Source organism: Cyclopterus lumpus, chromosome 16 (assembly GCF_009769545.1).
Source record: "Cyclopterus lumpus isolate fCycLum1 chromosome 16, fCycLum1.pri, whole genome shotgun sequence".
In the NCBI taxonomy this organism is placed as follows: Eukaryota; Metazoa; Chordata; class Actinopteri; order Perciformes; family Cyclopteridae; genus Cyclopterus; species Cyclopterus lumpus.
Window position 1 is genome coordinate 3,760,764 of NC_046981.1, and position 13,755 is coordinate 3,774,518.

The 13,755-nt window shown below is 42.7% G+C and overlaps 3 protein-coding genes across 4 annotated transcripts in view; 2 read left to right on the top strand and 1 right to left on the bottom strand.

Annotated features, from left to right (window-relative positions):
• The first annotated feature begins 552 nt into the window (after nucleotides 1–552).
• On the top strand, nucleotides 553–4,492 carry cd22 (cd22 molecule). The gene is made up of 7 exons (XM_034553205.1): nucleotides 553–754; nucleotides 946–1,290; nucleotides 1,858–2,091; nucleotides 2,811–3,101; nucleotides 3,718–3,793; nucleotides 3,884–3,917; nucleotides 4,001–4,492. Exons 1-7 carry the CDS (start codon nucleotides 718–720, stop codon nucleotides 4,037–4,039), a joined length of 1,056 nt encoding a protein of 351 aa, XP_034409096.1. The 5' UTR covers nucleotides 553–717; the 3' UTR covers nucleotides 4,040–4,492.
• Nucleotides 4,106–9,093, bottom strand: LOC117745122 (sialoadhesin). The gene is made up of 8 exons (XM_034553203.1): nucleotides 8,466–9,093; nucleotides 7,923–8,065; nucleotides 7,365–7,438; nucleotides 7,068–7,273; nucleotides 6,069–6,332; nucleotides 5,676–5,978; nucleotides 5,281–5,383; nucleotides 4,106–5,110 (listed from the first exon to the last, which is right to left on the bottom strand). The coding sequence occupies exons 1-8, from the start codon at nucleotides 8,518–8,520 to the stop codon at nucleotides 5,047–5,049; spliced, it is 1,212 nt and encodes a 403-aa protein (XP_034409094.1). The 5' UTR covers nucleotides 8,521–9,093; the 3' UTR covers nucleotides 4,106–5,046.
• The window catches only part of hpn (hepsin), a 9,313-nt gene continuing 4,630 nt past the window's right edge, over nucleotides 9,073–13,755 (top strand). The window contains exons 1-2 of one of the 2 annotated variants that reach the window (XM_034553201.1): nucleotides 9,073–9,496; nucleotides 10,201–10,341. In XM_034553201.1, coding sequence (XP_034409092.1) covers nucleotides 10,305–10,341 — 37 coding nt within the window. In that variant the 5' untranslated portion in view covers nucleotides 9,073–9,496; nucleotides 10,201–10,304. Of the gene's footprint in view, nucleotides 9,497–10,200; nucleotides 10,342–11,974; nucleotides 12,126–13,755 lie in introns of those variants that run through there. The other variant, XM_034553202.1, reaches the window with a different exon arrangement.

A 13,755-nucleotide genomic window follows, 5' to 3' on the forward strand; every position in this document is an offset into this window, starting at 1 on the left:
ACCAGCAGAGAGAGATTGCGTCACTTTTCCCCGCGTACTTGCTCCTGTTGGAGCGGCCCGTACCAAATTACAGTAATTATTGTCGCGTTGTTCATCGTTGGACATCGAGATGAAAGATTCTGTGGAGTTGAAAGAGCCGATTACACTTACAGGCTCTGCTTCAAGACCCGAGTGAACAGCTGGCGGCTCTGTGAGCTAAAGGATAGCATCAGCATGCTAACGTGTTCACACTAGAATGCTAACATGCAGATGTTTAGCAGGTTCACCGCATTAGCTACACAGCTAACTTGCTAACTTGACACACAGTATAACTAATGTTGAAGGGATGTCAAATGAGTGTTGCAGGTATTTTTCAGGATAGATGGGACTCAAAGTCTTGAGAAGGGATCCTCCAGGGCCCTTGATTATATGCAGCCAATCTGTAGGCAACGACTGGACTGAGATGTCACGTAGTGAAACACATTTGAGAAGGAAAGACACTAAATAGGCGTGGAGTACAAGAGTACACGCAAAGGAAGTCTCAACCACAAGTTCCCCATTCAAAGACGACTGTTTCTGTTTATTTTTGCACGTCTCAGCTATCATCAGATGTCGCTTTGGATATCACAGCGTCCACAACTTTCCTCCTGATCCGCGCCGCTCGCTGCGACGCCGAATTTATGTCGAGATCAATTCTCCAAAAAATCTCACATCCATCTCCAACACTTTGTGGAGACGATGCTGGCGATGCTGGCGCTTCTGATCCTGAAGTCGGGTGAGGAGTTCTAGGCTTATACTACTGCTGTTTTTATCCATTGAATTGTTTTAATTCACTTTTCTTTTTACGATGAATTGACCTGAAATATTCTTCTTTTTACGGATTTGTATTACTGTGTATGCGGAGTTAAAAGAAGGAATGGAAGCACGCTAAAAATAATAATCACACATCACACGATCTCTCTGCAGGGACCGTAAGAGCCGGGCGGTATGTGACTTTTGAAAACATAAATCCGTGCGCTTCAAATGGATCGTCGGTGGCGTTCGGCTGCTCATACGACTACACAGCTGAAGAAACTGTTCAAAGGACCGCGTGGTACAAAGGGGAATTAAGAAATGGCCTCTGGACACGCGTCGCTCTCTCAGACCTTCCTTCGTATCGAAATCGTTCCGAATACCTCGGTGACCTGCGGCACGACTGCGGCCTGGCAATTCACGACCTGCAGGTCAACGACACGGGACATTACTACTTCAGGTTCGACACGGAGACGTATGGAAGGCGGAGTAAAGGATCGGTGTATCTGACTGTCACAGGTAGGGTGATTGTACATGTGAGTGTAATTGAATGTTTTCAGCTTTTCTCAATTTACTGGCGAAGTCCCGCCCCTTCCGATGTTCCTCACGGGACTTTATTTACACACACGATTTACACCGTCTGATGTTTTTCAATTGAAAAGATCATTTTAATCAAGAAAGTCGCACGTTTGTCGTCGTATAATTGAGTTTTGTGCGAAACCGCTGAGTGAACTACATCCCTTGCAACACTGCCGTTAGCTTGTTAGCTCGCTACATAGCTTAGCTATGTTGCACGCACAAATTTAAACGTAAACTTACACGATGTGTTTTATTTATATGTGTTTTTATCGTCCGGAAAGAGAAAAAAAAACTATCAAGGCGTGTTTTATTTGTGAAAAACAACGGTAAGAAACACACAGGCGTCTTAACTTCAGCGACAAATGCTGCTAGTGCGACTTTTGGGTGTCTTTCTTATTACATATTTTCACAGTCTCACGTGTCCACAGTTTTTACAGCAAAATTGCAAACAATGTGTAATTCATGGCACTATTCAAACGGGATTAAAACCATTATTTTTCACCACAGTTTCTTTAACAGAGCTGAGTGCCAGCGTTTCCTCTGCCAGTGTGAGAGCCGGAGACCACGTGACTCTCACATGTATGACACCCTGCCAACTTCCCAGCACAGTTTGGTTTAAAGATGGACTTCCTGTCGCCAAATCAGAGTTCCAGGCAAGAGCGGAGGATGCTGGGAATTATTTGTGCGCTGTCAAAGGACAGGAGTCAGTTCTATCTGATCCTGTGGCTCTGGATGTTCAGTGTGAGTGTGTTTATTATGACGTTGTTGGTGGAGAAACTCTTATTTCAGTGATGTATGAACCGGAAGGAATAGTTCCTTTACGTCCTGAACATCCTGCTTGTTATTGAGTATTGAGTTAGAAAAGCAGATTAATGCCCCTTTCATATATCCTCATTAATGAACAAATTATGAACTATGTCTTAACATTTGACAATTAGTGGTCTCATTTAGCCACTTGTTAGCATGCGCCTCTTTTAGGACCGTTAAAGCTTTCAAATGTCACAATATCTCCTGAAGTAATAATAATAATAATAATAATATATAATATAATAATAATAATAATATAATAATAATAATAATAATAATAATATAATAATAATAAAATATAATATATATAATAATATATAATATATAATAATAATAATAATAATAATATAATATATAATATAATATAATAACAATAATGCATTTTATTTTTTAATGCAATTTTCATTCAAAAGAATATCAGAGTGCCAAGTAAAAAGTAAAAATAGTAATAGTAAGTAAAAATAGCTTCTAAGAACCAGACATTTAAATATCCTAAGCTTGTCTTAAGCACAAGTTTTATTTCAAACAAAAACATATTCAGAAAAAAACCATTGACTTTGAGTCGGGATTATGTATAAATATTTTTTAACTTGCAAAAAATGCATCCTCTAAGTTAATATCTAAACAGCACAGTGGTTGTGTTTTTGAACCAGATCCCCCGGTGAACGTGTCCGTTGAGATGAGTTATTCGGGCCTCCTGACGATGGGCAGCGGTGTGAATCTGACCTGCAGCAGCGCCGCTAACCCCGCAGCAGACAGGTACACCTGGTACAGGAGCACCGGTTCCAGTCTCAGCTCCCTGCTGCAGGTGGGATCAGGACCGGTGCTGTCTCTCCCCTCTGTGGAGGCGTCCCACACCGGCCTCTACCTCTGCCAGGCCAGCAACCCACTGGGGGGAAACCACTCCACTGGGGCGCCGCTGCTCCCAGTGGACGAAACAGACAGTGAGTATGAGGAAGATAATTACGTTGATGTGTGATTAAGAAGCTCATCTAATGAGGAATGATAGCGTGAGTAGAAAGATTCAATTTGATGAATCTTACATGCAAGAGTAAGAGTCAAAACTGCCCGTTAAAATAAGAGTTGTGATGTCTTGAGAGGTCGGGATCGGCTTGTGAGGCGTGGGTGCACAAAACAGGATGACAAGCAGTGGTTTCTAACTCAAAATTCTGTATAAAAAATGTAAAAAAAGGATAAACTTAACTGGCAGAAAAGCCGCTACACAAAACACACATAAGTATTCTTCAGTTTTCTTCTGGTTCATTGTCTTTAATGGGGATGTATCTCCCATTGCATCAATGGGACGAGAGCTCAAAAGGTGAGAAGCCTGTAGACGCTCGGGGAAACCTCCCCAACTGCAAACATCCGGTAGGGGAGGGGCTGGTCCCAGTTGCCATGATGGGTTGTAGTCTCTGCTGCAACCACTGGGAGGGGATGTATCTCCCATTGATGACACTTCCTCTCATGACATCACAGAGTATAGACAATACAGTAAAGTGCAACACAAACAAAATGTTTACAATGTTATGGTTGAACATTTCTGATTATCTCTGCTAACAGGAAACCGTGTCATCCTCTCGGTCGGTATCGGAGTCAAAGTCCTTATTGTCCTGTTGCTGCCACTTGTTATTGTTTGGTAAATGAAGTTATAAACACTCATTTTGATTAGATGCATGAAAAGAATAAGAGTTGAATGTTCACACTTTTTCTCATCCACTTGTTAAAGGAGGCTGAGACGTAATCCCGCCGTGCATGAAGAGGTAAAAAGGGATCTCGTTCTGCTCCAGTTAAAAAACGACGGTTAAACACAAAATGTCTAAAGTTTGACCCGTTGTGTTTTTAGGAGAGCTGCCGTGATTATGAAAACGTCGGCACGGCCTAAACGGGCCTGAAGAACGACTCCATGTATGAACACTCCTCATTCCTTCTTAAGACACTGGAGACAACGCCAAGAAAACTATGTTTTTTATTAATTGAATACTGTGAATAATATTCCATCGTGAAGGTGTTGTTGCTGTAAATGTTTTCAGTCAGACTGTATCAGGAATTATTGTGATGAAATCCTAATTGAGAAGAGATCTCAGGTGACAAAACAGCTTTAAAATGATATGAATATCGTATTTATGATGAAATCAGTGGCATTACAATATGTAGAGGTTCTCCTAAAAATAAATGTAAAAAATGTGTCCAGTAAATGCACCTTCCAATTGATGTGTACATTATGTGAAACTGTCTCTTTAAATATTTGAACATTTTAGCACTTTCTTCTTTACTTTACGTGTGCACCACTTTACTCATAGCTCACTTTAATATGACATAAACATTTTTAAAAATAGACTAATGAGATGTTTTATAAATGGACTTCAGAGTCACTGTCCTCCTGGTCGTCGTCCTCGGGCTCTGGCCATTATCTTTCTAGAGCCTTATCACACGGAAGAGTTTACTCAAACGCACACAGACGAGGCCCCGTCCCAACCGCAAACTGCTTCTAATTGGATCCTCACGACGGTGTTTTTCCGTCATCGTCTTCATCATCATCATCATCATCATCATCGAGCTTCCAGCAACAGCTGTTTCTTGACATGGGTTATACAGAACTGGGTGCACAAGATCGCTTGGTTAAGTCCTGACAGCGGCGTTTAGTTTATCCCAAAAGCAAATGAACCATTTAGGCCTTAAAGTGTTCAGGAATCCAGGAATGAAGTGTTTCAGGATCGGGTCCTAGTTGGCCGATCTTCGGGTCGTCACGGTAACAGTCTTTTTTATTTTTACGCAGTGTCTGCTCGTATCATCGGGGTTTACTTGGCAACATGAGGTAAACACACAGGAGTGTCTAAAGGGGTTTCTAACTATGCTGAGTTACTTTAAGGAGTAAACAAACAAAGGTCCTTAAGGTGCTGCATCAGTTGTCTCAGTGAGGACATACGACTGGCGTCCGGAGGACTTCCGTCTCCTGAAAGGACAAAGAAGTGATGAAAAAAGCGCTGACATTTACATTATTAACTTATTTTGATCTTGATTTTCTTGTAATTTCATTACTTTACTTAAATTATCCGCCATTCCAACGGTACGGTATACCTCTCAAGATTCCTGATGCTGAAATATAACTAAATAAGAACTCACCTTGTCGTGCAATAGGCCACTATGGCCATAATAACCAGTAGGACAGCGATGGTCAACCCGATAAGCAGCAGCCTGCTTCCTGAAGACTTGAACGAAGTCGTAACTGTCGTGGGCAGAAAAGGGAACAATCTCATAGATGGACGTTGGACCACGAGTATGAACAATGTTGTCTGGTATTTCATAAAGCATGGGCTTCATGACAGTGTTTGTTTTTACTGGATTAAATGTAAAATCATGTATATGTTTCGGTTGCATCTTAAAGATAAAGAAGAGATAAGTAGGTTGTCCCAGAACCTTAAAGAAGTGGTAGGTAATGGCCGAACAGGATCGGTGGCTCAATTCTGCAGGATTGAGGGTCAAAACGTCAAAGCTCTCGGACGGTGTGAGTGACCCACCTTTGGTACCCGCCAGGGTTATGCTCTCGTACTGAGATCCGTGTCTGTTGCGTGCCGCGCAGCAGTGCTGCCCGTACTGCTCGGCGGTGAAGTTGGCGCTGCTGAGTGTCGGGCCCCGTCCCGTGGGCGCAGCCGGGCTTTGCCCCGCTCGATGGGAGCTCCTGTCTGCTGCAGGGAGGCACGCTGCACCCTGGTACCAGGTGTACATGCGGACAGGCGGGTTAGCGTCACTGCTGCAGGTGAGAGTGGCAGGAAGCCCGCCCTGCGGCTGAGAGACGGACACAGCTGTGTTTCGAGGAGAATCTAGAACGGGAAGGAGGTGAAAAGGTCAGTGACCTTTAAGATATTCTAGCCTGAAGCACCTTGCTTAACCTTAAGGATGGCTTCGCTCACACTCCACGTCAATGTGCAGCTGCGTTGAGTTTTGCACGTTGTCTCCGGTGTCTATCTGGCAGTAGTAGCTGCCGGAGTCCTCAGAGGTAACCTCGTCGATGGTCCACACCTGTCCAGCGTGTCTCAGGCCGTTGCTCGCGCTCTTGTACCACCTGAAGGTTGCCCGTGGACCGGCCGCGGGGCCGCAGCAGGCCAGACGTAAGGCTCCGCCCTCCGTGATGTCACTGGAGGGACTCGCGGACACCGTGACGCCACCGGAGGAGTCTGGAGAAGAAAACGAGGGTTTGGAATACTTTAGATATTCGAGTAGACCAAAATCATTGTAGAAACACATACATACTGTGTTTTTGCTTTCTTTTAATCATGTTTCTTTAGGACTGTTTCCAGAGGTTTATTTATAGTATGACAGCTATTATTATTATTTTTCTGAGAGTGTAAACACTGATGTATTTACCCATCTCACAATACAAATATCCAGCTTTTGTTTGATAATGAATTTCTGTTGTGAACAACCATTTAAAAAAAATGTATTTACCAAAACTTTATGGCACAGACAGAGTAGCAGAGAGAAAAAAAACAGGAAAACAACCAGAGTGTGACTCCACACAGACGTTTCTCAATAATGTCTTAAGACTATCTTTGTGGTGGAACAAGACCACCATTTCCCAACACCCCACAATCCACGCACCCAAAATAAGAGTTCTTTCAACAGGCGCTAATACCTTAAATTGCTCCAAATCCCCATGTCTCAATATGAGATTATACATTATTTACAGTATGCAGTCGGTGGTCAGTTTCAATTCCGCCTTTCAGAAATAGCACAAAGTGTCAAAGGGAGTTGCATAAAGGAAGTGGGTTCGAAAGACATCAACACTTGTTATTGAAGTATTTGAGAACTTGCAGGGCAGTTGATGTCAGGCAGAAAGACAGCGAGACTTAAAGACAATGAGAAACAAACAACATACAAAGACTGCCAGGTAATTCTTTCGGTTTTCCCACCTGCCACCAGGAGCTGTATACCGCTCTGCTCTGGCATCTTCTGTGTCGGGTGGCTGGTGACGAGGTAAAACACGTACGCTCCGCTGTCCGACTCCCTCACGTCGGAGATCCTCAGGGTGCAGTTTTTGGTCCCCGGTTGCCCCAGGTACTCCACCCTGTTCCGGTAGGATGGATGTGGGAAGATACCGGCACTGTGGAAGACGTAGCTGAGACGGACACATAGACTTAGACTTAACCCTGTGCTATGAGGGGCTTTTGCCTAGAGGAAAAGGTGTTTCAGTGCGTCTCCATCAATACCTTGATGTTATGCAGCGACTGTCCTCGAGACACCACATCTCAGACGAGACGTTGTACTGTCCTCCTCCTCCTCCCTAATAGAGACACATTGACACATTTCTACTAAAACTGGCTCTAGATGTTAAAATCGTTTAAATACTACTAATAATAATACATGTATTTATATAGCACCTTTAAAAACAGGGTTTACAAAGTGCTCTACATAGAAGCAAGGAAAAAAATAACATCAATACAAGTAAACATTTCAGAAAATACATGAGGCAAAGGAGACAATGCCATGTATGAATGAACACAATAGAGAAATAGAAAATTAAAAAATACAAAATAAAGCAGAACAGACAAACTAAAATAGGGGAACCAAAGAGCTGCATAAAAGGACGACACCTTGGAAGGTGTACCAGTCCGGTTTTGGGGAGTGGAGTATAGGTTTAATCAACCCCGTGTAGCTACACGTTATTTCTGATTACAGATTTTAAACCTTGCTTAGAAAGTCTTCTGGTTAAAGAAACACCGCGAGATGTATTGCAACGGCTAACAATGCCTTCTTTATTGAATTACCTGAGGAGAGAGCTGCCCCTCTTCCTTGGTTTCACTGGAACCTTGGGGGTAGTCATAGGAACAAGGGAGAACCACAGAGGAACCAATCACAGCACAGATGGGACTGGAGGGGAGACGGACCGACCAATCACCTGCAAGAATACCTGAGGGGGGGCAAAAAAGGTTACGTGTTAAAATATATCATCAGCACCAAGTTTCATAACGACGGTGTAAAATCAATTGGTTTATTTCACAAAGATAAGGGAACGTATTTCACGTTACATTACGTGGAGTGCATCCATATTATAACTATTAACTGTTATTGTAACTACAATGTATAACACTATTTCTGAATTTTTTTTAAAAATACTTAAATGGAAATAAGAACGTTTCTGCTCAGAAGGACTCGGCCTCTACTCATTGGATTTAATTTGTTGGTGCAATGTAAGAAAGCAACAAGAATAGATACATTCACTGAAACTTGTTGCCATTTTATTTGACAACTGCAACATGACAATTGGGGAAGGTGTTGCGCAAGTGGATGTTGCCGGTATATCGCCTCACCTTTCAGAGAGAGTGTGAACAGCAGCCAGCAGCACTGGGCCTCTCGTCCAGCCATCTTCTTTCTCCTCCTGCTCGTTTCGTTGTTGTTGTTGTTGTGATCTTCTGACCTTCCTTCCTCAGTCAACCTGCTCTCTTCCTTTTGGCTTCCTTTCTCCTTCTCGTCTCCTAACCTCTGTGTGACTGTCAACCGACCGGCCTCTCGCTCTGTGATGTGCCTGCTTCTCTTCCTCCAGAGCGAAGATTGACTAACTTCCCTTTTTATTTACTCTGCTAACTGTGAGGATGTCAGAAAAGGGACCTTGTAAATACATGTGTGTGTGTGTGTGTGTGTGTGTGTGTGTGGATGGTGGTTGGGGGGGGTACACTGTGTTTACTGGCCCTTTTAGAGACATGAAGCTTCATTTACACTCTCTATACAGCTGACATCCTTCAATCAGTTCCCAATCGACTAAGTGCCCGTTCAATTGTGTTTCTATTACTTTGTAGGACAGCGTGTCCACCTGCAGCGGGTCTGCCGCGCGCGAGGTGTCTCGTGCCCCCCGGTGCGTCCACTCAGATACGTTCCCGTGACGTCACTCGCGCCCCCCCCCCCCCTCCCCCCCTCGTCTGCGCAGCAGAGCGCGCACACGGACGACCACTCCAAACGGGAAAAGTTGGGGACAGACTTCCACTAAACTTGTGTCTCAATTAGTCCATTAGTCTTCCAAATGTTTCTCTCTTTTCTGTTAGAAGCGGGCGTCGGGGGCTTTGGTTGACAGAAAACAGTCGCTACAACTGCGCTACTTTGTTTCCTTTTCTTCTTTCTTTCTTTGAGGTCAGTAACCTGTGAAGAAAGCAAAAAGAAAAAAGAAAAGAAAAGAGGATTTACTGCAAACTGGGATTTATCGGTGCTGCGGTTGGATCAGTAAATTAAATGGCGGCCTGTTTTTAAAGGCAGAAACAGTCTTTTTGTTTTTCTATCGGCCAAAGAAGAAGAAGATATTTTGTCACTGACGAAGGCCAGTACTACACCTGCTGCAAGAAAAATACAGGTGAGTCACTTTTTGTTTCAGCCCTGCAGTTTATGTGTATAAACCTAGCGTTAGCTATTAATGTTAGCTATATATATTATATATTATATAAATATATTAATATATATATATTATATGTATATATATATACATACATACATACATACATACATACATACATACATACATACATATATATATATATATATATATATATATATATCTATATATATATAGATATATATATATATATATATATATATATATATATCTTTTTTTGGTCTGTTGAACCAGTGTAACCATATCCCAGTGGCCTCATATCACATTAACCTTTGGTTAATAAAGACAACAGTCTTTTATAACAAGAAGCTCGTCTCACATGGACTTCATACATTTGTGTTTTCATTCTCACTTTTCCATCTTAAAAATAATAACTTACATAATGAGAACTTTCTAGTAGTGTGTGTAGTTTGTGTGTGTGTTTGCGTGCGAGAAAAGATCATTAATAAATGAAAACAACTCCTGAGAAACACACCTGCGATGTAATCTGCCTGTACTTTGGAGCACATTAATTATTAATTTGAAGTAATAAAAAAGTGTAGTGCGTAATACAGGTTTTTCAAATCTCATTTAACTTGGTCTCTAACTGTCTTTTTGCTAAATGTTTATTTTAGTGTTATATGGTGTTTGTTTGTGACTTAAGACCCTCAATATTATATTACCAGGCATCGACCACCTGCCCTGAGGAAACAAGGAAGGAAGGAAGGAAGGAAGGAGGGAGGGAAGGAAGGACGGAGACAGATCGTCCCCTGCTTCCTATTGTATATAGATGTATGCTGAAAAGGTTGTAACAGAGGGGAAGATGGGTAAGTGAACGTTTGTCACGCCGTCACACACACACACACACACACACACACACACACACACACACACACACACACACACACATAAAAAAATGCTTGGATTATAATGCAGAGCGGGTCACGCTGAAGCGCATGCTGCCTGTTTTCTGTATTTGGGACCAGACATTAGTCCACTTACCAGTTAACCATTAACTGGTTTGCTCAAAGCTGACTGGCTGTCTCTCTGATTTTCACTGGGTTTATTTTTTCAGCTTGAACAAAAAAAAAACATAAACTTAGTTATAGTTATACAATTTCTTCCTCCGATGCAATTTCTACAATTCATAACTCAAACCAGAGCCGGACATAACCACTGCCCTTGACTCCAAATCACACTTAATTGTAGCGCAATATATTGACAGCGATAACAAACCTCTGCTCGCGGTCATAAACAAACAACTCGATGAAGCTCTCACACTCACATCACCATCAGTGGAGCACATATTTTAAAGGAAACCAGAGACTTGTTGTGTGGCACTCGCGTCGGTCAGCTTTTATGGCTCCTAATGAGTTTACGGCTAATTATACGATGCTGTAAAGGAAGTAAAGATAAGATTACTCGCAGCTTCCGTCGGTGTGAACTGTGAAACCTTTTTATATGTTCGTACCCCCGCAGCCACTGTTCCACAAAAGCACACCTACCTTGCAACATCGAGTGCCAGTACGATGAAGCCAGTCGTCTCCCATTAAGTGAAGTCTTTAGTTGAACATCTCCCACATCTTCTCCTCACCAGGTCTTCTCGTTGGGCCGTGACTTTACTCTCTGCGTCTTCTTTTTGCCAGACTGAAAGGGAAGCCCGGCCAGATGCAATGATTCAGGCTGTGTGTGTGTGTGTAATTACAAGAGAAACAAGGTCTAACCTAGGAGTGGCCCACATGATGTGGTCTTATTTTGTTTGCGCTTAGATTAGATGGGACGTGATGAAAACACAGAAACACGCTGTGTTTACCCTTCAACATGACGTTGTGTACAGTTAACATGCGTGAACAAGTACAGACGCACAAATATGCACATTCACACACATTCACATAGTAACCACACTAGAACGATTGGGTTTATTTTTTACTTCTCTGTCATGACAACCACTACAAATATGAGTCAGAGCTTCTGCTGTGAGTGTGTGAGTGTCTCTTTATTGTTGTGTTGGCTTCGTACTGCTTTAACCACACTAGGTTCACTTAAGTCAACTTAGGAGGCACATATTCCTTTAATATGACTTTTTTTAAAACTCTTTAAACCCCCTGTTCTTATTGGAGTGAATGCATGTTGAATTTAGCTCAGTGTGTAGTGGATCAAGAGACACGTCAACCTCGTATAAGTGAATCCATGCTTCTGCCTGGTCATGTGACTCATATGGATGAGGATAGATAGAATAACACCCAAAAACAGTGATGCATGCATGCGTGGAGTGTTTTTTTTTGCGTGGGTGGGCCAAAAAACCGCATGCGATGACTCATTATTACCTCTCGTGCCGGCTTTATTTACCACACACACACACACACACACACACACACACACACACACACACACACACACACACGTCCACTCAGGAGAAGGAGGTCTCAGGTAGAAGTGGACACACAATAGAGTGTTTGTTCTGTTTGATTGGGAAGAGCGCTGTTTTTTTGGGGGGGATGAATGGGCTCCAGTGCAGTTGGAGTTGAGGTGTGTGGAGGGAATGTTTGGGGGTATTTCCTGGAAAACACAATCTGAAGAAATGGAAAAGGAGCCTGGAAATATGCCCAAGGTCTTTCATCTGATACTCATCACGTTCGCTGCTTTTTTTCATTTACATTTTTCTACCTCGGTTTTCCTCATCTCTCTCTCTCTCTCTCTCTGACCCCGTTGTTAATGAGAATTTAACAACCCGAGGAACAATAAGACCATTATTATTCTGACTGGAGGACAGGTACAGAGGGAGAGGAGGAGCAGACAGGAGGGACAAAAAGAGGGGAGGAGAGGAAGGAGAGGGAGGAAAGAAAAGTCGGCACATTCAAGGGAAATGGAGTCGATATGGTTGGCCAAGGGAGAGGCTGTAAGGATAGGGGTGGGGGGGCGATGTGAGGAGATAGCTTAGAAGGAGGTTAAGGTCACTGGATTAGTAGGTCTACACACCGCTATCGTGTTTCATGATAACAACGTAGAAATTCTGCAACTGTGCTTCTGTACAACACTGAGTTGTTTACTGGCCCTTTAATGTCAAAAGAAATGCCCCATGTGGGTACGATCCTGAACACAAACAATGTTACGAGTGAACATTTACATTTGATAGGACCTGTTTTTTTCCATTTCGGTCCTCGAGTCGTCAGATGGGGCCGACAGAGATGTGAGAGAGCGGAGGAAGGAAACCAGGCATGTCGAATGTTTGCTTTGATTCGATGGGGAACATGTTCTTACAGTATCTGCAGTTGTTTCCTGGCACATTGATGGGAAGCTAACTTTAACAGACTTAACAGACGCAGGCTCTAATGTTATATATAAGGATATGTGTGCAACACCTTGTTGTTATTCCTTCAGCTACAAACAGACAAAAGTATCTATACATTGAATAGAAATGACCGATACTTGATTACTCAATTTGTCACGTTTTACAGGCGTAATCGATCGCATGGGGATGCCTGCATGAGGTTTACGAGGACCAGAGCTTTGCCGTTGTCCATGTGTGTTCATTGTCATGGCTTAAATGTAGCAGGGCTGTAGGTACCTGTGCGTTTCCTACTGGGAAATATGGGGCTGTGAAGAAAAACTCCTCCTGTAAGTTTTTAAATATTCATCGATATCATCAAGTCGAGTTGGACTGCTTCGGTCTGCACTGCTGCAGGATGATGATGATGAGGATGATGAGGATGATGAGGATGACCACCGTGGTTCTTATGTAAACGGTTGGTACTGTGAAGGAAAAAGAGCTGAGCTGTTTCTAATGATAAGGGATGTCCATTGCAGGAGGACCGTTGACATAAAGAGAGGATTTTCTGTATGTCTTCCTCCCCCCCCCCCCCCCCCCCCCCCCCCACACACACAGAGACACACACTAGTTAAAAACATTCTGCCTTACAATGACAGCTACAGGACAGGTGGACCTAATGAGATTTATTTTGGCTCTCTGCCATCACAAGGGACCTAGTAATTCCCGGCAGTTAGTCGGCATGCTCTGTCCCAGGATCCTGGAACCGACACCAGAATGGATTTATTCATGTTAATAATCAAACACGTGTTGTCTATTGCATGTGTGCAATAAAGTAGAGAGGATTATATGGACGCACACATATGTATATATATATATATATACACATATAGTACATGCACACAGGACACACATGACACTATATCCTAGTTAAAAACTTTGTTCTTGCTTTGTGGTGAAATGCTAGACTTTA